This window comes from Triturus cristatus, chromosome 4_2, assembly GCF_964204655.1.
Source record: "Triturus cristatus chromosome 4_2, aTriCri1.1, whole genome shotgun sequence".
Lineage (NCBI taxonomy): Eukaryota > Metazoa > Chordata > Amphibia > Caudata > Salamandridae > Triturus > Triturus cristatus.
The window spans coordinates 492,315,580-492,339,998 of NC_140586.1; the positions used below are offsets into that span (position 1 = coordinate 492,315,580).

General features: G+C 41.6%; 1 protein-coding gene across 2 annotated transcripts in view; it reads right to left on the minus strand.

The window, feature by feature from the left end:
• The window catches only part of LOC146834595 (calcium-activated chloride channel regulator 1-like), a 328,733-nt gene that overhangs the window by 43,417 nt on the left and 260,897 nt on the right, over nucleotides 1–24,419 (minus strand). For both annotated transcript variants that reach the window (XM_085602048.1, XM_085602049.1), the window contains one exon: nucleotides 1,888–2,124. In XM_085602048.1, coding sequence (XP_085458174.1) covers nucleotides 1,888–2,124 — 237 coding nt within the window. The remainder of the gene's footprint in view (nucleotides 1–1,887; nucleotides 2,125–24,419) is intronic.

Consider the following 24,419-nt stretch of genomic DNA (forward strand, 5'->3'; position numbering starts at 1 on the left):
TCACCTTTAAACCCCTTACGCGCTGGCTGACATGTTAATGTTTAGCACCTCTTGCCTGAGGAAGCTCCCAAGCTCAAAGAAACAGGAGCTGAAGGACATATTTCCAGGAATATTGTGCCCTGAACGCGCTGAAACATGTCTTCCCTGATTCCTGAGTTTGTTTTGTTGTCCTCGTTTGAAGTAGTATCTACTGGCCTGCTTAAAAAGGGGGACATTAGATTCAAGTAGTGGAGAATAGATACACACAAAAGGAATATGGACAGCCTCTTGCTAAACACTGCAGAGGACAATCTGGTAAGCTATTATTATTAATATATCATTGATAAGCTGCAAAGGTAATACAAATATAATCATGCCATTGAATTTATCGCACCAGATTAAATATGCTGCAAATTTTCTATGGTTTTCCTCATAGATATTACCAAAGTAGTATTTGTATCCATGTTCATATTTGAAAGCAGGTTTGTGAGCCTGATGTAGGAAATATAAGCTGTTTAAAACACGTCCATTTTGGATTCAAGGAGGACAATTTAGTCTTGCACCCCATAATCAACTGTGTTCAACTGTGTCAATCTTGTACTCAGAATTGCAGTTGAATTATCAATGTGTGAGGTATGATAACTGTAGGGTGAAAATATATATATTTTTTAGAACATTGCATGTGTATGTGGGTCATTGCCAGAAGGCCTCAGCTACTCCAGAGGTTAAAATACCCGATGTCTAGAGCAAACGTTTTTTTTAAAGAACGTTTAGTAGGCTTTAGGTTATATGTGCTAAGATTAACTTTCATCACTATCACAATAACATGAAATGATAAACCGTCCATGAGGAACAATAAGGCCATGCCTACTGTGCTGTTGACAGATCATGCATGCTTCTTTTCATGAACTTTAAACGGACTTCTTAAACAGATGCAGAAAAGAAAAATTATTATCTTTATTGTTAACAAAGCCCCTCAGCAATGACGTACCTCCTACACCAAACTAAACAATACTGCAAAATTACATCCCTTGTATTGGGAAAAAGGTGAATAAATTGAAAACAGGATCCTTTTAGCTTCTTTAGCCAATACGTCCCTTTTTAGGTCCAGTCTGGGCAGTGCACGCACTGCTCTGTGAGCCATGCTGTATTGGAGTATGTACTTCAAGCCCCACCCACTCTCCGCCCATATTTGTCATTAGCTGGTGTCATTGTCCTTCGTAAATGCTGGCTTCTGATTCGCTATTAGGCTTGTTAGTCACTCCATAGTACCGCCCTGTCTTTATTTGTAACCTCCAATGAGGACTGGGCCTTTTACTTCAGTTGTTATATGGTACCTCTTCTTTAGTCTGTAAGCACTATTTTCATTAATGAGTTTCTCTTACTGCAGGAGGGCAGGAGGGTCTCTCATGTGCAGTTGTGACCACCGGCTCGTTTAACTCATAGGCAACAGGGAGCTCTTGAGGGGCCATAGAAGACAGAAGGGGCAACTCAGTGATGCCTTCAAGCATTTAGAATCCAATAGGCCTCGCACTTGCTAGAGTTTAAGCTATTGGCATTGTAAATGAAAATGCCTTTTATTTATGTTTTAAAAACCAAAACATAAATAAAAGGCATTGTCGTTTACAATGCCAATAGCTCACACTCGCGTAAATGCAAGACCTATTGCATTGCAGATGCATGTTTAATGTAGTCTACAGGATTTCTCACATGTCAGAAGACGACAGGGCTATAGCGATGCAAAAAAGCCACAGTTGATTTATCACTGTGTGGATGAGCATTTGATACTTTTTAATACAATCAAACTACTATTTACAGTTGAAAGCTTCCGTTACACATTATGTGTTTGATCTTGTATTTGAAAAAGATCCATAAACTAAAATGTATTTGTGAAAAAGAACAGCTTACCTTGGCCTTGGTCATAATTGTCGCCTGGTGAAGTCCATGAAAAAAAAATATTGACATCGTCTGTTTCCACTTGAAAGTCAACAATTCGGCAAGGTGGAAAAGCGTCTAACTGGGGTCCAGATGGAAGTTGAGACACAACGAAAGAGCCTCCAGTGGCTATTCTACTGAAACCTTCAGTGATGGTGTGCATGTCAGCCTCGGTGAATAAAGGCTGCGGCGGGTTCATTTGGATTTTACCTATTGTACAAAAAAAAGTGACAAATATTTTTGCACTTTCTTACATTCCTAGGAGTAAACTTATATTTTTCCAGTAGCCGTCCAAAGTAAATGTGAATATAAGTTGGATGTGCATATAGTTGTAGAGCTGGGTGGGTGGGTAAGGGACATCCAGGCGATATACAATTAAGTGAACATGGGGTATTCCACCTCTGCTGAAATAACAGAGATTCACTTCAAAGGGATGCACTAGATAATTGCAGATTGGCCCACCTTGTGATAGTCACCCACAATTCTGATATGCATTTCACAATGTAGACTTTTATATAAAGCCTTTTATTTTTAAACCTGCAGAAAAAGAAGAAAGCTGATTATAAGTTTGGCGGTCCTGGAGCAGGGCGCTATGCCAGTGCCCCACTCCAGGACCGCCAAACTCACCCGCTGGCTCCCTACCAGATTACGAGTAATCTCGTGGTCTGGTGGGCTTTCTTTTGGCATCCTCAGCAGCACTGCCAGCATATTAGAGCCTCTAACCGCCATGCCACTATGTCCATGATCCCTAGGGGTTCCACAGGCTTGTGGCAGTTCCACTGCTGTATTCATAATACGGCGGGTGGACCACCATCACAGGTTTGGCAGTCCGATGGACCACTGAACTCGTAATCAGGCCCTTAGATTTTGACAGACTGGAAGTTCCCACCTTACTGAATTTAAGGATGTCCCCTCCTTTTTAGAGGTGAGGGAACCACTGGGGTTCCAATGGAGGAGTCTTAACTGTCTTAACTGTCTCTGTCATCAGAAACTCTGCTTTCTGTTTACCTCAGTACTGTTCAGGCACAGTGATGGGGCAGGATGACAATCACTGAATTTTACTGCTCGGGTGCACCATATTTAGCAGGAAAGTACTGGGCAGCAAAAAAGAATTCTAACTCTACTACTCCTAAATGCCCTTCGTTAATACCAAAGTCGTAAAGTTAGGATTTTGTCTTAGTTGAACTTAAGTTTGGTCTTAAGTTTACACTGTACGACTTTTGGTATTCACAAAGGGCATTTAGGAGTAGTAAAGTTAGGATTCCTAACTTTACTACTCCTAAATGCCCTTTGTTAGGATTTTGTCTCAGATTACTTTTGTGAATCGGGCCCACTGAGTCACTGGGTTATAAATTATGTCATAGCTTTACTAAGAATTGAGACCATGACACAACAAATAATAACTGTTGGTGATAAAAATAACAAAAATTGCAAGAGTAACTTCTCCTTAGCAATGGGGAGCTAATATTTAATTAAAACTAAGGTTATGATAGTCATGAAAAGAGGACTCAAAGTCTGGAGTGGACAAGGTTGAGCGCTTACGCAACAGAAGGTATGCAAGATGCTGCTGATGACTGATGTTCTTCTATATCTAAAAAATGGATCACTTGTATATGCGGGTGGGTAAATGGGGCCAATGGGCTATTGCTTAGGTAATAAAAGTTTCTGCAATTAGTTGCTGTAGCTTTCACCACATCTGCCACACCAAGCACCGATTCACAAAGGTAAACTGAGATGAAAGTCTAAATTTATGACTTCGGTATTCACATAGGGCATTTACAAGTAGTAAAGTTAGACTTTTGTCTCAGTTCAACGTAAGTATTTGTCTTAAGTATAACTGAAACAAACAGTATAACTTTACTACTTTTACATGCCCTCTGTGAATACCGAAAGTTGTGAAGTTAGACTTTCGTCTCAGATTACCTTTGTGAATCAGGCCCAGAGTTCCCACTAACTAAACAAGGAGCTCAAATTACAGCATATTAAGATTGTCCTCCACCGACATAGTGAGCTGGCAGACAGTCCGCCAAACTGTAAATGACCCCGTAAGTCTTTTTTGCACCAGAGCATGCAAGGTCACAGAATCCACTCAAATCATTTTTTTCAGCTTTAGCTTTTAAAGAATCACAGGCTTCTTTCTCCTAATGTAGGAGCATCATAATTAGGTTCAATGTTCTGCACTTATAGAAATACACCTAGCATGTGTCGATACTACTCTACATTTCAGTATAAGACTTGCAAATGCATAAGTTTCTCTATGTTTCTATCTTGAGTGTGTGCATTGCCTACCTACTATAAACAAAGGGATGATGAATTGCATGCAGTTAAAATGATTGAGTACAACCATAAAGGATTTGAAATATTACAAAAGAGAGATGAAAAGTGAAAAGAAAGGGAAAGAAAAATTATATTGGTGAGCATTGCATTTTTGTTTATCACAACTTCCTGCATCAATTAACAATAACTTTAATTTTATTGCATCAATTACCAGTGGCAGCATTTGGACAATGCCTATATATTTAGATGTTTCAGTTACTAGTGCTTATTAAGATCCTCACTAAGATCCTTTTCCAGGAAACTATCAACCAATCAATCATTTTCTAGTCAATCACAATAAATATACAAGTGGAACAATATAACTTTGACAAAAATGTTGACAGTCTCCAAACCTTACCACACCTGTGGCTATTCTTGGTCTTCTGAACTATCTATAATTAGTGCAATACAAGGTGTCACAATGTTCCTGGAATCAGTTTTTAGATCAATGATTTTCGAAATATCATTATTTTCTTTCTATGCTTATTCTCGGTGTGGGCACAGTATCATTCTCAGCTATTGTTGTTCAACCAATGTAAGTTTTAGACATTGGAGTCTGAGCCTAACAAATGTGCAAGCCGGTAACAACATCCATAAAGAAAGCGGCCTTTAAAATTGATGAAAAATAATCAAATCCAGTATTCAGAAGAACATCTCCTAGAAAAACTTTTATTTTATTATTTGCTAGATATATATTGCTGGGGAAGACACTACACATAATACTAATAAACATGTTTAAAAGTAAACAACAGGCAGAAGAAGCAACAGAGACAGGGATGAGCATACAAACACAAAATCAGAATTTTACCACAAAACAGTCCAACAGCGTCAATAACTCCTGTGTACAAAGTTGAGTATATTTATGGAAGATACAAATGCATCTATTATTTTTATAGATCATGCTTCCTCAGAGCCTTAATTTGACTTCCACTGAGTCTGAAGAACCTGTAGTCTGCCTAGCCCCAGGTGTTTCTGTTTAATAGACAATACCACTACAGCCACATGCAGACACACCATTAACAGCTGAGGTCCAATAGTAGTCAGGCAAAAATTGATTTAAGGGTTTTCATTTTTAATAAATGTGCAGTGTTTCTATGCATGTTGACAAATCAAAAGCACAGTATTGTGCAGAAAGACCCCATATTACGCAGCTGTATTGGTTCTTCCACCACATTACACTAGTTTCTAGAGATATTTTATCTAATAAGCTGCTAATTAGTTACTAAACGTACATTTAAACATACCCCTTGTGGCATATTCCACATAGAAAAATTAAGATAGGGCTAGCTCATTAAGGAACTTGTTAATCGTCAATGAATTTGGTTGGATCCTGCCTCTAAATGGTACCTTTATGGAAGGTTAACATATTACTTATTTAGCTGGGAGAAATTGGGTTGTTGGTTGAGTGGGGTGTTAATCCTGCTCAAGCAACAGCCACAACCTCTGTCAGGGTGAACCACAATAGTCACTATATTAACCTGTGCTTAACCCTCTGGTAGCTTGCCACAAAAGCAGTAAGGCTTAACTTGTGTAATATTTATACAGCACACAAACAGTAATGAAGTGAATACACAACACAAGACAAATTGCACACTAATATAAAAAAAATTAAGTAAGGTTTTTTTTTTTAGTAGTAACTTTATGTCGGCAACCAAATGCCATCAAAAGTTGTAGCAACCAAATAAATACAGATACAAAATGTAGAGTACATAAAAATAAGCATCATTGCAGCAAAGATTTTACGCTTCAAAGCCATGCAGGTTTTTTTGATTTATCAAGAGTAACAACCTCTTGAAGTGCCAGGGCATAGGAAGATAATTCAGGTATAGTACTAATTTGCTTCCGATACAACAGAGGGTGCAGTCTAGACTTATCTCCATTTGATCTCCTACCTATATCCAGCTTCAAGGGAAGTAACAGGGTACTAGGAGGAATATGCACCAGATTCCTCATGAACTTATACTTACAAGCTCATCACATTTCTCTAAGCCCCATAGTTCCGCCCCATAGAGTGCACCTCCCAATGCATTAAGATCAAACATTTGGAGGTCTGGGGCAACAAGTTTACTGGATGAGGACTGATGTTCTTTAAGAAGTACCCCAACTGTATGTCTACGTTTGAGGGACATCTTGGTTTTGTGGGGTTTCCAGGACATCCTTTACGACACCATAATGCCCAAATACTGGAATGTGGCAAACCTCTCAAAGGAAACCCCGCCCAAAGTAGGTCACCCCTATATGCTTTGTGGGGCTTGATTGCCATATATTTGGTTTTCGAAGTATTTACCTCAAGGCGCCGCATGACACAGAAAGCTTCAAACTGATTCAATAACAATTTCCAGCCACCTGGGGTTTTTGACACCAGAAGGGTGTCATTGGCAAATAGGAGTTTGGGGATTTTCTCCTTATGCGACAATGGTGCATCTGCAGGTTTTGTAGCAAGAAACTGGACCACATCGTTCAAATAAAGAGAAAAAAGTGTTGGGGCCAGAAAACATCTCTGGCAAACACCCTTGGACGCACTAAGGGCCTGATTACGATGTCGGTTGGAGTTGCCTCTGACCGATATCGCTGCGGATGTGGAACCAACCAACCTCAGGTCGGCAGTTCTGACACTGCAATTAGGATGCGACTGCACATGGTGCGATTGCAAACTTCCCGCCCGCAGCAAAAGGTCCCATTGAGAAATGGAAGTTTTTGCACATCTCTGCACCGTGTGGCAGGCACTTCACCGTGACTGCCACACGGTGCAGGGATGTTAAGAGGGGAACCATCAGTGCCCCTCAGGGCCACAAGTGGAGGGTTAGGGGAGAAGAGGGCCCAGCTAGGTGCCCCAAAATCACTTTCGGACAGCAGTTCATTGTCGGAATGGCTGACATGGAACTACTTTCGGAAAGTGCCATCATAATCCTGACGGCAGAAACGCCATCCGTTAGGGATTGTGAGACACTTCTGACTGACCGACAAGTCGGATTCCCTGGCCAGTTTAATCTCCGACCCCAGTCATTGTAATATGATGGTCAGAGTTGAAACCTTCAGTTTGAAAGCCTCCGACCAGCGGTCGGAGATTTTACAACCAACATCGTAATGAGGCCCTAAATGATTCTGTGACCTGACTTTGAGTTTTAATAAATGATTTGACTCAAAAATGACAAAACTACAATCAGTAGAACCAGAGATAGGAATTTTTGAAGATCAAAGTATAAGCTCATGCCTAAAAGATCCAAGCGGCAACTTTAGATATCTAGTCACGCGCAACAGGGTCAAAGTTGGTAATTAAGGCCAACCGGGATGGAGCGTGGGTCGGATACAAAAAGTGGATTGAGCCCGGTCAGCTCTTACCCTCGGACTTACAAGAAACTTAGTGGAAAAATTCCTAAGAAGGTAAAGTTCAGTGGGTTAAGACTGCCGGTGGTGTCTGAGGAGGAGGCATCGTAGCTAGGGGAGCTGCTGGATGAAGTTGTTGTGAAGATTTCTACACTCAGACTAAGCGCCTGATTACGATATTGGCGGTCTAACTGCTGGACCACCATTGCGGCAGTCGAGAGAAATCTGCCAAGCCGGTGGCATTCCAAATGCTGAAAAGGTAAGTGGAAAGGCATATAGTGATGAGCACAGTGGTGTCGGCAACAGCACCGCTGCCATTGATCACTGCTTTCCCCAACACCGCCCTGTCGAGATCCAGGATCCTGGCAGTGGTGGCGGTCTTGCATCGAGCTTGTGGCCGTACGACCGTCAACCTCATAATCGGGCGGTCGGAGCACCCAGGAGGTGGCAGTCGGACTGCCACTGCGGGTACGGTGGTCTTGGGACCTCCGTATTTGTAATTACGCCTTAATCTCTTTTTCGGAAGTTGAAAACCTCCAGAGGGACAGAGCTCTAATATGTAGCCGACAAGGGCTCCATGAGGCCAATACCCCTTCTCCAATGGACTGCTGAACAGGGTTTACTTATTTAGATAAGAATGCAGCAGGCAGCCGCGGTCGGTAGTAGGAGTTCCTGCAGGGCGGTGATGTCGGGAGGGGGAGGGGCAGGGTGGGGGGTAGTAAACTATGGATAATGGAGGTTTACAGGTAAGTAAACATATACATTAATAAAACGAATTTCGTTGCATGCACTGCATCCCCAAATCCGATGCAGTGCACGCAACGAAATTCGTTTTATTAATGTATATGTTTACTTACCTGTAAACCTCCGTAATCCATAGTTTACTACCCCCCACCCTGCCCCTCCCACCTCCCGACATCACCGCCCTGCAGGAACTCCTACTACCGACCGCAGCTGGCAGCAGGAGCTGCAAGGAAGTCAGGCCAGCTAGCAATACAACTTGGAAGGATCTACAAACAAGGAGGCCCAATTTTCCTTTCCGTTCTCAATGCAAATTTTAGTCCAAAACTTTTTAAGTCCGAAGTTTAGCATTTTGGGCACCTTTAACACCACCACCAAGAAGTATTTCCTCCAGGTACAGCAAAGCAGGTTTCTGTAGTACACAGCAGGACACTGCAGCAGGCAGTCCTGAGAGTCCTTCCACAGATCCCTGCAGTCCTGAGAGTCCTTCAACAGATCCAGAAAGTGAAATGAAGAGTGGCTTTAAGGGTCCTATTTTTATACCTGGTACCTTCTCTGAAATAGGAGAGATTTCTCGAGAGTTTCCTTTGAAGTGCTTGGATATTCTTGCCTTCTCTGCCCTGGCTCCAGTCTGACCATGAGATAGTGTGAAGTCCTTTGTGTGAAGGCAGGGCACAGCCTATTGATTTGCAAGTGGGGCTACACGCAGCTCTGCCCCCATCCTGTCAGTAATGGCCCAGCCAGACAAACCTAATCACTCTACTGTGTGGCTATCTGGGAAGAATAAACAAGCTGCATCAGCTACACCCTGTCATGTGATACAGGAACAGGCTTCAGGCATCAAATAGTTAGGGCAGGAAAATGCCAACTTTTTAGAGTGTTATTTTCAAAATTGAGATATCAAATCCTAATTTGCCTTTAATGAGGATTTACAATTACAATAGTTCACAAACAAAAAATAAATTTCTGTGTTGCTCTAATCAAGAGTTTACACCTATTATATCTAATAAGGCAACTCAGTGTTATCAGTGGATACATGTCCAACCTTTTAATTACAATACACCCTGCCCTTTGGGCTGCCTAGGGCCTCCCTTAGGGGTGACATACATGTAACTAAAGGGGAGTTTCAGCCTTGGCAAGGCGATTATTGTGCCAAGTTGAACTGGCATTTAAAGCTGCTAGGAGGATGCAATGGCAGGACATGTTCCAAGGGGCTACATAAGTGGGTGGCACAATAAGTAATACAGGCCTATTATTAGCAGTTAATTTACAAGCCCTGGGTATATGGTATACCACTGTAACAGAGACTTATAAGTAAAATAAATATTCCAATCAGGTGTAAGCCAATATTACCATGTTTCAGGGAGTGAGCACAAGCACTTTAGCACTGGTTAAAAATGGTAAAGTGCTCACGGTCCTAATTCCAACAAAAACTATTTCAGAAAAATAGGCAGGATGAAGGTAAAATCTGGCCCTGCGGAGAGGGACAAGTCCAACATAGCCTCATTGAAACAATCCCTGCCCAGGTATGCACTAAATGGAACAATATGTGAGCTAATAATACCACTAGCTATCTCAATTAGTTCTCAGCCAGCAGACACTCCCACATACCAACTCCTGCTAAATAATACATATTCTCCCATATTCTCCCTTAATCTGTGTCCTCTGCTGTATTAGAGATGTATTATCAGCTAGACTAGCATGTGTGTGAGGGACTCATAAGAACATTTAACCCTCTGATGTGCCCTTCCTGACTTCTGGTTGAAGCCCAAGTGCCTGGATTGTAGATGCCTCTCTATTAGCTGATTTTGTCTGGAAGATAGAGGAACTAGAAGTGTGCACTAACTCCCTGAAAGCAAGAGTGGTGTAAAATGATTAGTCCCATCCTTGAGAAAAGATCATTACAATTTAGACATGTCTGCAAAGTCTGTGATTGTTGCCTGCCCAGAGGCTGTGTCCAGGTTATATTTATTCAGTGTATCTGAGCCCTGGAGACAGTCAAAACATTTGGGTACTGTTGCTATGACCCTGAAGTCCCATCAGAGGACCTCGGTGAGGTGCACTCACGAGTCTAGGAAGCAATGTGTTTTCAGGCATTTTTCCAGCATTTCTGTCCACTAGTGCCTTTGTATCACTGTAAACTCATGCAAGTTTCATCCAAGCCCATGGTGCTCTATTCAGAAAAACCTGTTCATTATTGTCTATAGGTGAGATAAAACCAACTCCTCAAACGCATTAATGTTCAAAGGTTTTTATGGTTGCTTTCTTGAACATAGGAGTACAGAAATACATCATCAAACAGAGAAAATAAATGCAATACAATAATGCAGAGTGTGCTAAATCAAGAAAGAGGGGATAAAACAAAAGGACATAAAGCAAATACAAACAATCAGCATCTACATGTACATTGCAGTGACAAATTGTAGGTGATTACCTGTAGTAGAGAATAGTTAGGGAGCCAATACAGGTCAAGCACGATTAGACTGAAATTTACAACATTGTAAAGGTATATTTCACGGCGGTTTGTGTGATTCAAAATATATGTCAAGGCTATCCCACATATGTCTAAGGGGGTGTTTCGAAGGTGAATTTTGGAGGGAAATTGTGTCAGTCCCTCTAAGGTGAGTTACCCAATTTAGCCAGCATTTAAAAGACGCGTTATTTGTATCCTTCCAATTGTTTAGTATAACTTTAACTGCTGCTATCAGGAGAAGGTATAAAAGGGCCCTATCAATTTCTTTAGATCCTCCATAGTAAGGGGAGCAAAAACCAATGTGGTGAATTCTCTTTTAGGGGAACAAGAAAGAAGTTTAAAGATAAAGTCAAATATATTTTCCCAAAAATGCTTAACGCATTTGCAGTAGAAGAGTAGGTGTGCTATGTCTCCTGTGTCCTCCTTACAGTTCCAACACTTGGGATCCTCTCTAATCTTGTGCAAGTGTAGGCGAGCTGGTGTCCAATATGCCTTGTGTAAGAGCCAAAATTTTGTTTGTGATAGGGAGGGAGAAATTTTATTTCTAGAAACTGAGGACCATGTTCCAGACCAGACCTTTTCAGAGATCAGGTAGGAGGATAGCGTTTCCCAATAGGAGATGAGCTTTTTATTGAGGTTTGTGTGCTTATTAATTTATGTCATTTATAGAGCGCATGAATCACCTCAGATGGGGTATCTCCGCGCTGAGGACGGATAGAGGTGATGACTTAAGTGCTTAGGGCGAAGTGATTTATAAATCCAGGAAACATGAGTCCTAGATTATTTAATTTAGCTATGCAAAGTGGGAGGGAAGGGGAAGAAGGCGATAGATTAGCTTTCGTGATTGCCGTCTTAATTTTTAGGGAGTTGTAGAATTCCCTATGATCTAGATTGAATTTTGTCTGCAAGTTTTTAAAGGAGATGGGTGCTTCTAGGTCTATCATTTGTTGTGGAAAGGAGATACCCTTATCTATCCATGTATCATAGTGTATGGTACTCCCCCTATATTGAATTTCAGGATTGTCCCACAGTGATTGTAGCTGGGAGTGTCTTATACTAACATCTAGGTTTTTATCTCATTTCAAAAGAGCTTGTTTAGTGTTCTTAAATATAGATTTTGAGCAACTGATACTTGTAAGTTTGGAAGTAAGTAGAGCAGCTGGGGCCAAATTGTTAAGCAACGACTTCTCAATCTCCAGTCAGACTGGAGTATATCCCACGGGAGCAGCAAACCAATATAAGCCCTATTTTGCTAAGAACGCGGATTGGTAGAGTTTGAAGTCGTCCAGATTCACTCCCCCCATAGATTTGTCCAGTCTACATTTTTTCAGGCTAATTCTGGCCTTTTTCCCCTGCCATAGGAACTTGGATATGAGAATATCTAACTTCCGATGGAACTCCTCAGACAGTGTAAGAGGGAGCAAGGTTATTAGGTAGTTTACGATTGGCGTGATCATCATTTTGATGGTCTCAAGTCTCCCCCACCAAGTGATGAACCTTGGGGAACATGTATCAAGATGCTTTTTGATTTTCTCCAGAGTGGTGGTTTCATTGCGCTGTAAAGACTCCAGGATAGAGCTGCCAAATTCCATCCCTAGGTATCTAATGAAACGCGGCTGCCAGGCAAGGCCTGAATCTCCTAATATCTCTCTACTGCAGTAAATGTTGAGGGCTTTGACTTCCGACTTATCTCTGTTCAATTTGTAACCGGAGTGGGATGAGTAGACTTCAAAGGTTTGCATCAGGGCTGAGACTGAGGATCCTGGATCCTCCGTGACTATAAGGATGTCGTCTGCGTAAGCGGCTAGTTTCACCCGGAGGTCCTTAAAGGTCACACCCTTAATTGTGTGGTTTAGTTTAATATCTTGCAATAAGGGTTCAAGGGCTAGGAGGAAAAGGGAAGGGGAGAAGGGGCAACCTTGTCTAGTGCCTTGCTCAAGTGTAAAGGTATCAGACAACGTTCCATTTATTGCAATGCGTGCCGTTGGTTCAGAGTACATTGCCATAACCATGGTGACGAACGAGCTGCCTAGATTGAAAGTTAGCATTCAGTGTCTTAAGAATGACCATGAGACTCTATTAAACGCCTTTTCCGCATCCAGGGTAATGGCGCACGAGGGGATAGGTTTTTGCTTTGCCTGTTCTCGAATGTGGCATAGCAATCGGGTGTTGTCTTTAGACAAACGATTTTTAAGAAACCCAACTTGTGAGTTACTGATTATTAGGGAGGACCGAATTTAATTTCTCTGCTAAAGTTTTGGTGTAGAGTTTACAATCCACATTAATCAATGAGATTGGTCTGTAGTTTTTCGGCAAAAGTGGATTTTTCCCTTCTTTGGGAATTACAATGATAGTGCCTTCCTTCATTGAATTGGGGATACGACCTCCCTGGGCCATAGTATTAAAAACCTTTAGCAGGGTTGGTTGGAGAGAGTTGCAGAAAGTTTTGTAAAAAGATGCTGAAAATCCATCCGGTCCTGGGGCTTTATTATTTTTCAAGGACCTAATAGAGTTAAGCAAATCTTTGTCTGTGATGGGTTTGCCCAGAGTCTCGCTGTCTGCCTTAGATAAGCGGGGAAGTTTTAGAGATTCAAGGTATCTGGCAAATTTTTCGGAGTCAAGAGTTTGTTTATTATTATAGAGATCTTCATAAAAAGATTTAAATGCATTCAGAATTTCATTTTGCCCATTTTGGATGACGTTAGAGGAATCTTTTATCGAAGAGATGGTGAATTGACACTGCTTGTTTTTAAGATAGGAGGCTAGTAGATTTCCCTGCTTTGTTTCCTTCACAGAGTTTCAGTGCCTTAAATGTGTTAATCCACACTCCTGCCCTTTTACTGACTATTTTGGTATAGAGATATTTTTTCTTCAGCAGACGATCAAGTATGTCTCTATTATCCAACTCGTTGGCATGAGATGATTCCAAGAGTTTGATCTCATTTTCTAGAGTAATTAATTCAGAGTTGAGTTTCTTATCAATTCGTGCTTTAATGCCAATGAGAATTCCACTGATAGTTGCCTTTAGTGCATCCCATAGGGTAAATGTGTCTGTCTCTGGGAAGTCATTGTGTTTAATGTAATCATAAATAGCGCTCTCAATCAGTTTTCTGGCCTGATCGGCGAGTAACTCCTCGTTGAACCTCCAACGTTTAGGGGGGAGTGTGGGGTGAGTGCCTGCTAGTTTTGTGTTGAAACAAGAGTGATCTGATATCAATATGGGGGCAAGGTCTGTCTGATCAATAAGATGGGTGAAAGAGACTGATATTATAATATAGTCGACCCTAGTGTAGGAGTTGTGTGGGGCTGAATAAAAGGTATAATCACGTGTATCTGGGTGCTGAAGGCGCCAGGAGTTCTTGAGGTTGAATTTGGAGCAGATATCGTGGAGAATCTTGTGTGAATGGGTAACTTGATACCTACACTTAGATTGTGGATCAATTAGGGGGTCAAGTGGTAAGTTGAAGTCCCCTCCTACGATGATGAGATCATCTTGAGGGAGGCTATATATCTCTCCTGATATCATTTCCCAGAAGCTGGGCTCATCAGAATTAGGGCCGTAGATATTAAGGACATGGATTGTGTCTTCCCCTTTCTTCAAATGGGTAACTAGCAGTCACCCTTCCTCGTCATGAGTGTGGGAAATAGCAGATATGTTTGATTTTCTGGCTATAAGAGTGATCACCCCTTTCTTTTTGTTATCGGCTGGTGAACAGGAGATATGGGAGATCCAATTGTGCTTAATAAAACTTGGTTCCTCTTCTGATAACTTTGTTTCTTGGAGAAGAATGATATCCCCTTTTGTTTTGGCCAGGTAGTTAAAGACTTTCCGGTGTTTAATAGGGTGGTTCAGCCCCTTCACGTTTTAAGATATAATATTGATATCATCCGTTATTTTTTTATTCTGAGCCATCTTCTGTCCCTAGGTGATAGCCTGGATGGGCAAGCTCTTAAGGGTTACATCTAATTCACTCCACATGAGTACACCTAGCCACATAGTAAACCACTGGGCAACAGCTTCTTCTAACATTGAGAACCATCTGGGCCCTAACTATTAGTCTGTAACTAGAATGAAGTATACATGTCAATGCAATAATTACAAAAAAGCAAAAAAAGGAAGAAAACACATTCAATACAAAAAGAAAATTAAGTCAATCCCGCATTTCCCGCCCACCCTTGTCCCAACCCCTCTCCCTCCCCGTCTTCCCACCCCCTCTAAACACATTGCGATTAGGAGCTGCGACAGCAGGTCCGTCAACTAGCAGCCGGGAGGTTATAAACTAGGGTAACCCTAATCTGGGTGGATTTTCTAACTAGAAACTGACAGGTTTCCATAACTGCCTGTGAGAAAGAAAAAGATTTGGTCATAATGACAATCCCAGGACCCTGTTGGGGCAACATAGGCAATATGTAGCCTTCTTGTGCTTCTAAAGTAGACGAATACGACACCTGTTTAGGAGAAGTGACACTCCTGCATTATAGTGAGGCAACCCCCCATCCATACTCGTCCCTATTGTAATGTTCACAATGGACCTTAGGAACATAGCAAGCCTGGTATGTTACGTCATACTTCGCCTATAAAACTCAAGGTTTATGTCTCATATAGAAATGAACAATGACCTAATGAACACAGTAACACAGTGAGGCATCCCCCCACCCTTACTTGCCCTTATTGTAATGTTCACAATGGACGTTAGGAACATAGCGAGCGTGGTTTGTGAAGTCATACTCCACCTAAAAAACTGTAGGTTTATGGCTCATTTAGGAATGAACAATGACCTAAAAATAATGCGTGGTAACATCATTAAAGAACACAGTAAAGGAACCCATTAGCAGAGTAGTGTAGCACGAGTATGTCACACACGAGTATGACACACTCATATGCGACTAACATCGAGGTATATCCGAACTATCTCAGAACATGTATAACAAAAGGTGGTGGTGTGACCTTGAACTTCATGGTTTCCGTTTAAATGAAGGACCGGTAGCGGTCTCCATTTCCTCCCCCGGGGAAGCTTCCAAGTGTCTTTCCAGGTCTTTGGGATTCGTGAAAACGTGTGGTTTACCATGTTCAAAGATTCTGAATTTTGCCGGGCCAGCAAACGAGAATTGAATGTTTTTGTCTCACAGTTTGTCTCTCAGCTGAAGGAACCCCTTTCTTGTGTCTACTGTCTGCTTGGAATAGTCCTGTGAAAGGTTTATCTGGTGTCCTTCCCATGTGATTTTATGATTCTTCCTTGCATAGTTGAGGATTATCTCCGAATGCTGAAAGCGCAAGGGTTTGCATATTATTGGTCGAGTAGATTTCCTGTGTGAGGAGTTGAAAGTTGGGATCCTATGAGCTCTTTCTAAAGCCTGAGGGAATTTAATACCTGTTATCATGGGTATCCAGGATTCCAAGAAAGCACCGCAAGAATCTGCCGAGTCTTCCGACCCCTCCGGAATGCCAAAAATGCATATGTTCCCCTTCTGTTACTGTCTTCCAATTCGGATGCTTGTCTTTTGAGATCGCTCGTAGTTTCTCTGAGATATTTTAATTCTTTTCCTGTCTGGGAAGTTACATCTTCCACGTCGCTTATTCTTTGCTCAGCGTCCGTGAGCTTTGAGTTGAGCACGTGCATGTCTGCTCTAATGGCGGTGAGTTCCAGTTGCATGGAGTCTGTGTTTTGTTTGGTGGATTTAGCCAGGTCATGAACGTCGGCTAGTTTTTTTAAGATCATGTCCATTGTGCTGTGCATGTCTGGTTTAACTTTGATTGTGGAGTCTGAGAGCGCAGGTTTAGCCTTTGAATTTTAGTTTAGCCCTCTGTGGTCTTTCTCTGCCATCTTTATTCAAGTTGAGATCAGTGTGCACTTGATTTTGGTGACTGACGCTTCTGTGGGTAGATGAGTATCAGTAGACGAGAAATAAGAACACGCCGCGTCACCTAATGTTCAAACCGGTACAGATGCTCTGGAGTTTGAAGTAATTGATCAGCGTAGGACCCAGTATAGCATATTAGCGCAATACACCGTAGCGCCAATTCAGGATTCGTTGATAACACTCCCTATTGTGTAACACACTGGTCTGGCCTGTGAGAACTGTTAAGGGGCATGGTGACTTAGATCAGTTTAGAGATAGCAGCAGGTCACATTGGAGTCGTACATATTAACCTTGGGAACCTCGGCGAGTGATATCACTACTTCCCCTCTAAGATGGGGGACATATTGGTGGCATAGAAGGCTGCAGAGCATGGAAGAGTTTACTGACTTGTGTCCTGCCACACGTGGGGTCTGATCACGAAAGAGTCAGCATAGGTGCCTTGATATAGAGGTGCCTTGAAGTGGAGCTGCAAATATCACTAATTTGCGCAATTGCCACTCTAGATGAATGCAGATATGTGCTGGCGGGAATTTAGGCTGCTGAGCAACGGTTGCCGATCTAGCTACTTACTACCTTTGAAGCGAGGCACTACGTGACTAACAGCACTAATTGGTTGCTCGACGTTGCAAGGTTTACTAATCCGGTACTTCCTATGGTCGTCCGCAGTTAGAGTCAGGGCACCACAGGGTATGGGGGTTTGCTGGTATCCTCACCTGAGAGGTCTAAAGTGGGCCGACTGTATCTTCTCGCACCATTATTAGGTCAGGCGATGCGAGTTCGGTGTAGCGCAGATGACGAGACGGTGCCGCTGCTGCTACTCGTGGCGCTATTTAAATGCACCCACCTTCATGAACAGCGGATATCGCCCATCAAGTTGGCTCAGGTACTGCCGTTACATACGGTTATGTTCTCTCTGCTGCATATACGCTCCAGGTGCCGCCATTTTGTGTGCCGAGTCGGGTGGACGGCTGAGACTGCTCACTTGACTTATGGCTTCCCCACGCCGCAAAAGTCCGGTTCTCTTGTCACTACTGGTGCAGCATAATTTCCGAAATCGAGATCTGATGTCCTCCGCCTCTCACCGTTGTTTATCCTCCAGATTTGCGCCGATATCGCTCCTCCCTGCTCCGAGCGACAGGATTAGGCAGTCATTACCGCTGCTGTCCAAGCCACGCCCCTCAAACGCATTAATGACATAGAGATACTACCAGGATCATTTAACAAATTTGCAGTCTTCATTGGTGGTAAAGAAGCACCTTCCCTTGGTGTTTCAGTAAAAAATCTATTTAAAAATACCGGGAAGTAGAAATATCGGAAAAAATATATTGTGAAATGCAAATATTGTGGTGCACAAATAACGTTGGTACAATATTGCTTTGAAATAATAATGATGTTTTTATTATTGTTTTCAATAATACTGTGTTTAAAATATTGTTTTTTAATTATTTTAACATGTATTAGTTTACATATTATTTTTGTGTACTACTATTGTTTATGGAAAGGTAATTTTTCTATAAATATAGCTTGTAATTTTTATTTATTTAGAACTGTTTAGTTAACTTATAGTGCTGTAGTGGATTGCCGGGTTTAAAGGTTGATATGGTGGCGGGAAGTTAATTAGTTTATTATATGAATTATGAATTATTTAATACATTTTGTTTACTTATACGATTGATATTTATTACGTAAATTATGTAATATTGATTACAGTTCTTTGTGTGTTATTTATAGGCTGTTAGGTTTGTAGAGGTATCAGGTGGGAAGGTAATTAGGTAATAATTAACATTGAATTATTAATTGCTAATTAATTATTGAATTGATTTTAAATTATGTCCTTTATGGAATGTTTATGTATTTTACCTATATTGTAGTTGTGGGCTGCTAGGTTTGTAGAGGTCTAGGGCGGAAAGATAAGCAATAATTATTCGATAATTTATTGATAATTTTTAATTCATGATTTAATTAATGTTTAATTATATAAAATACGGATTAATTTTATGAATATTTTAGTTGTGGAATGCTAGGTTTGTAGGGATATATGGTGACATTATTTAATTCCTAACTACATAATTATTAATTGTAAGTTAATAAATTAATTGAATTATAAATATTTCAATTATGGAATATTTAGTTATTATAATTATATTTTAGTTGTTGCAGGCTGCTAGTTTGGAGGCTGGAAATTTAATTAAGAAACAATTACTTAACAATCACTTATTAATAGTTAATTAAATTGATTTTATATATGGACATTATTGAATACTTATTTTTTTAGTTTTATTTTCGGTGCTGGCTGCTAGGTTTGTGAAAGTATAACATGGGAAGTAAACTAATTAATAATTGAATAACTATTATTTATTAATTGATAATTCATTATTTTAATGATTACTAATTATGTAAATTGAATATTTTTTTTATTTTTACTACACACACACCCATATATACATATAATGTTAATTAATAATTTTTATAGCAAGAGTTTAATATTTTTTCTACATTTAAGGTGTTAATTATATATGTGATGTGTTTGGAGAAACTATACATGCACAACTAGAATTACTGGGGCATATTTTCAGGGAAAATTTAGCCAAGATTATTAAAACAGTGCCAAAGCTATAGGCAAGTCAAAAAACACGTTTCCTATGGGAACATGGTCCCAACTATACCTGCCTACTGGCGACGGCCTGTAGGTAATATATATATATATATATATATATTTTTTTTTATTTTTTTTTCACTGAAAAAAAAGGTTACAGGGACGTTATAGTTAGGCATAGATTTCACACAAAACCAGTGAAATTCAATAGTTATAGTGACCTGAGCTAACTATAACTTACGCCCCCGCAATGCACTGCTTATCACCTCACACTGTCAGGGTATGAACTGGTGCGCCTACAGTGCGTGCCTTTTAGAGGTATGTATTCCTATGGACTTCAATTCTCAGAACGCCATAATGGGAGGGGCCTTCTGGTATTGCAAGCGAGAACACACGGCAAGCGGTGTGCGTAATACTGAATTTTCGTGGTGGCATTTTAGTGAGAGAGTTTGTGCGTCCTAAAGGAAGGTACGGATTGGTTTTGTTTCCAGGGCTTCTTGCTGGACCTTGGTGAGCCATTGCTGGTTTATGCAGACTTGCAGTTCTTTGTCCAAACCGGAGTTCGCATTCTTGGGACACATCGCGTGCCGAGAGAGGCGTTGCTGTTGGGAGGCTCCCGGACTTCGACACCAGGTAAGGAGGAGGATGGCCGCTACAGCTTTATCGGCTTGGGCGTGAAAGACGCTTGTCAGGAAGCCCACGCTCCTGCGCTAAACTTACCTTTCTGATGCCCATGTTTGTGCAGTTTTTGGACGCCATTGGTATGCTTTAAATACCTCTCGAGTGCGTGAGAAGCACAAACAGTAACACTTGCTGGGTGTTGTACTGGATCCAGGTTTTGGATTTATGAACTGGGATTAACACAGGATCCGGTGAATGCAGTAATTTGCTGGATTGACTGTTCTGAGAATTTTGGTTTCTATAAAGTCCCATAGGAGTGTGGAGTTCAGACTGTTCCTTTGGTGATATTAACAGTCTCTTGACTTTGCGGCTGTCATTTTTAGTTCCTGTTCTCACACACTTACAACAGGGGGAATTGAACAACCAGGGTATATGTGAGTATGAGAGGTGTTTCATAAGAACAAGAAGGGGTTATGAATGCGGAAGTAATTTGTGTGCTTTGTGTTATAGGTGAAGCCTTCTCCAGTGCGAATCGTGCCTGTGGTAGAGAGGTCACAGAGAAACACTGCGGTTGGTGAAACTTGTTTTATAGGTGCTAGTCCCCATTAGTGAGACCTTTTGAGAGCAGCTAGATTAGTAGGTTTGTATTAATCTATATGTTTTTTGGATAAAGGTCTCCCTTTCCCGGCTGTTCCCACCCTAATTCCTTTCCCTCACTTGATCGCCCCAATACTCTGTATCTCAGGTGTTAGACTTGGGGATCATCGACCGGATCCTGAGGAGTTCCCGTGGATTTGACACACGTCACTCATGACATGGTCAGTGATATCACTAATGACATCTCAAATGACATGCTGTATGTGTGAGTGTTGGGCTATGTGACTGGCTGTATGGGTAAGTAAGTGGTAGTATGACTGGTTGCATGGGTGAATGAATGGTTGTATGAGTGGCTGTATAATTGAGTGAGTGAGTGTGTGAGTGAGTGACTCTACAGAGAAGTGTATGGGGGAGTACTGGTATGGATCTGTGAAAGGGTGTGTGAGTGGTTGTGTGGATAGGTGTACAAGAGGTTGTACGGGGGTGTGAGTGGGTGTCTGAGTGGTTCTGTGGATGATGTCATGAGTGATGTCATTTGAGATGTCATGAGTGATGTCGTGAGTGATGTCACTGACCATGTCACGAGTGATGTAACGTGAGGTAATAAGCAGTGTATTGCGGGGTATGAGTTATAGTTAGCTCAGGCAACTATCACTTCCAAATTTCACTGTTTTTTTTACCAGTGAAATCTGAGCCTAATTATAATGTTCCTCTAACCTTTGGTTTTTTTAAGTGAATTTAAAGTGTTTTAACTAGTAGTTGCAGTTGCAGAAAAGGGGAGAGGCCTCCGACCATCTCTCGGGAATCCTGCTGTGTCGGACATTCTGGAGGTAACAGGAGAGCTTCTGGGCCCCCAAAAACCTTCAGCAGCCAAAAGGACTTAAACCCCCAACCAGCAGTGCGCCAGGACGGATGCTTGCAGAGTGGTGGAGAAGGGGGCATGGCCTCTGAACAGCTCTTAGCAATTTTGCTGTGTGGGACTTAGTGTGGGTAACAGGAGAGCTTGTTGAACCTGAAGGACACTCTAGAGCCAAGGCAATTTCACCCCCCAACCAGCAGTGCACAAGGAGGTGCATTTGCACAGTGGTGGATATAGAAAGGTGCCATGGCCTCAGAAGTCCTCTCAGCAATTGCACCCTGTGGTACTCTCTGGAGGTAATAGGAGGGTGTGTTGGCCCCCAAGGACCCTCTGGAGCCAAGGGTACTTCATCCCCCAACCAGAAGTGAGCCAGAAGGTGCGTTTACAGAGGAGTGGAGAAATGGGGCGTGACCTCTGAAGTCCTCTCAACAATCACACTCTATGGAACTTACTGGAGGTAACAGAAGAGCTTGTGGGCTCTAAGGACCATCTGGAGCCAAGGGGACTTCATCCCCCAACCAAATGTGCGGCAGGAGGCAACTTTGCAGAGTGGTCATAAAAGGGGGCAGGGCCTTTGTCAACTTGCCGGTCCCATTTTAGGACACAGGAATCCTGCTGTGTCAGTCTTACTAGAGGTAACATGGGGGCTTCTAGACCTCCAAGAAACAAGGGGAGGGGGCCACACATCCCCACTCCCAGGCCAATTTCAACCCCAAGGACCCCATCCTTCGGGGCCCAGCCTCTAGTGTGGGTGCCCTGGTCCCACCAAGGGTACCCACATTGTAGTGTTGGGGATCACGAGGGGAGCCTCAATGCCCCGTGGTCCATGTGGCTCCCCGCCTCCTGCAGGAGCTTGCATTGCTAACATGCAGCTCCTTCCCTGTCAGAGAAATTGTGCACGCTTTCAGCAAGCAAGAGCATTTTCAATGCTCTCGCTTGATGAAAGTGAGCACAGTTTGCCATGTCTTGGTGGGAGCAGTAAAGCTCATGCCAAGCCAAGCCAAACAGGTATGTCCCGGGGGTACCAATCCCAGGACATTGCAAGAGCAAGTCCTGGGGCATGGCTGTCCCCAGGGCCACAGGGATACAGCTTCATGGAGGTGCTGGTCCGCAGGACTGTGGGAGGACATAGCCCCCACTTTCATTTTTACCATGTGCCCTGGGAAGGTGGTGGTCCCCAGGGCTGCAGGGGAGGCCACGTAGCCTCCAGCATTTATGTTATATTTAGCCCCAGTGAGGTGGCAATCACTGGAGCTGCAGGGGAGTCTTGCTGCCCCCCCACATTAATACATTTGCCCTGGGGAAGTGGCGGCTACAAGGGCTTGAGGGCTCCTAGGGGGAGGCCCCATGCCCCCTCTCCTACATATTTTGGACTAAATTTAAAATATTATGAACATTTATATAATGTAAAAAAATATTTTATATATTTCTAATTGGCCCCTTGGTGGCTCAGGTCCCAGGGGCCAATTAGAAATATATAAAATATTTATTTACATTATATAAATGTTCATATTTTACATTTATTAGCACAAACATATTTATTTGTATATTTATAGATAGATATTTTCATATTAATACATTAAAAATATTTGTATATATTGTAAAAGAAATATTTGTATGAATTACGCTATTTCTCTCTCTCCCTGTTCATAAAAGTATATATTTTTATATTCTCTCTCTCTCTCTCTATATATATATATATATATATATATATATATATATATATATATATATATATATATATATATATATATATATATATATATATATATATATATTCAACAGAACTGTGGTATGGGTCATAGGTGTGATGGCGCTTCAGAGAAAATACACATAAATTCTTTACTTCGCTTATATGACGGTGCTGTAAGGCGTAGAGAAACCACACACTCTACAAAGGTAAACAAAAGCTTGACATAACTAATTTCTGAATCCCCAGCACACGTAAAACTCTAAATTTTAAAGTTTTATGGTTAGAGAAAAGAACATAAATACAGTAAGCACAAAACCATGAATCATATACAAAATCTTCTTGTTGTCTTCTTTATTAAGAAGTATCCAAGCGAAACATCATAATCACAGCCAACACGTGTTTCGTCGTATCGGGAATGTAGTTCCACGACTTCCTCAAGGCTATCTTCTCAATAAGGATTGTTTTTCAATGTTGTTATAATTCCGGCCCACATGGGGGTCTGAGTTCTGGACGAGGGACGAGGAGTGTCATAATCCTATTATTGCGGGTATGTGGCAATATTCTGGGATATCAATCAATGTCCCGTACCCTCGTCCTCCTATCTAAATATGCGGGGTTCGCCGAGTATAGCCGCCCGTAGTTCGAACTACAGGCGGCTATACTCGGCGAACACTCCTCGTCCCTCGTCCAGAACTCAGAACTGAGAAGATAGCCTTGAGGAAGTCGTGGGACTACATTCACGATACGACGAAACACGTGTTGGCTATGATTATGATGTTTCGCTTGGATACTTCTTAATAAAGAAGACAAGAAGAAGATTTTGTATATGATTCATGGTTTTGTGCTTACTGTATTTATGTTCTTTTCTCTAACCATATATATATATTCAAAGCTCCAACTTTCCCTCCGGCACGGCAGCACTCCCCAACAACAACTCTGGGTACAAGCTCACTGTCCACTTTGTCCTTTCAGTCCTCATGTCGACACTTATTTGCCTGACGCGTTTCTGGGCATCCGCCCTCATCAGAGGCTTTCGACGAAGAGATCGTGCTTTGTTGACACACCCACATAATTTATAATTACACGCCCATGAATGGGCTCGCTCAGGTGAGTGAAATGCATTGCATTCTGGATTGTGTGGTGCGTTTAATTAGTCCCATGATGGTTGCACACATTTTGACTATATATATATAATGTTAAACATTAGTGGACTATATTTAATTTACATTTCATAAAAATTATATATTAAATATTTAACATTTACTACTTTAAACTCTATTTCCATTAAAATATCGATATTTTGTCTATTTGTGGACAATATTAGTGTCAACAATATCTGTTTTCTGATATGTTTGTACTATCATTGATTATAAGTATAGGGAGGATAACAATATTATGGTAAACAACATTTTTGAGTCAA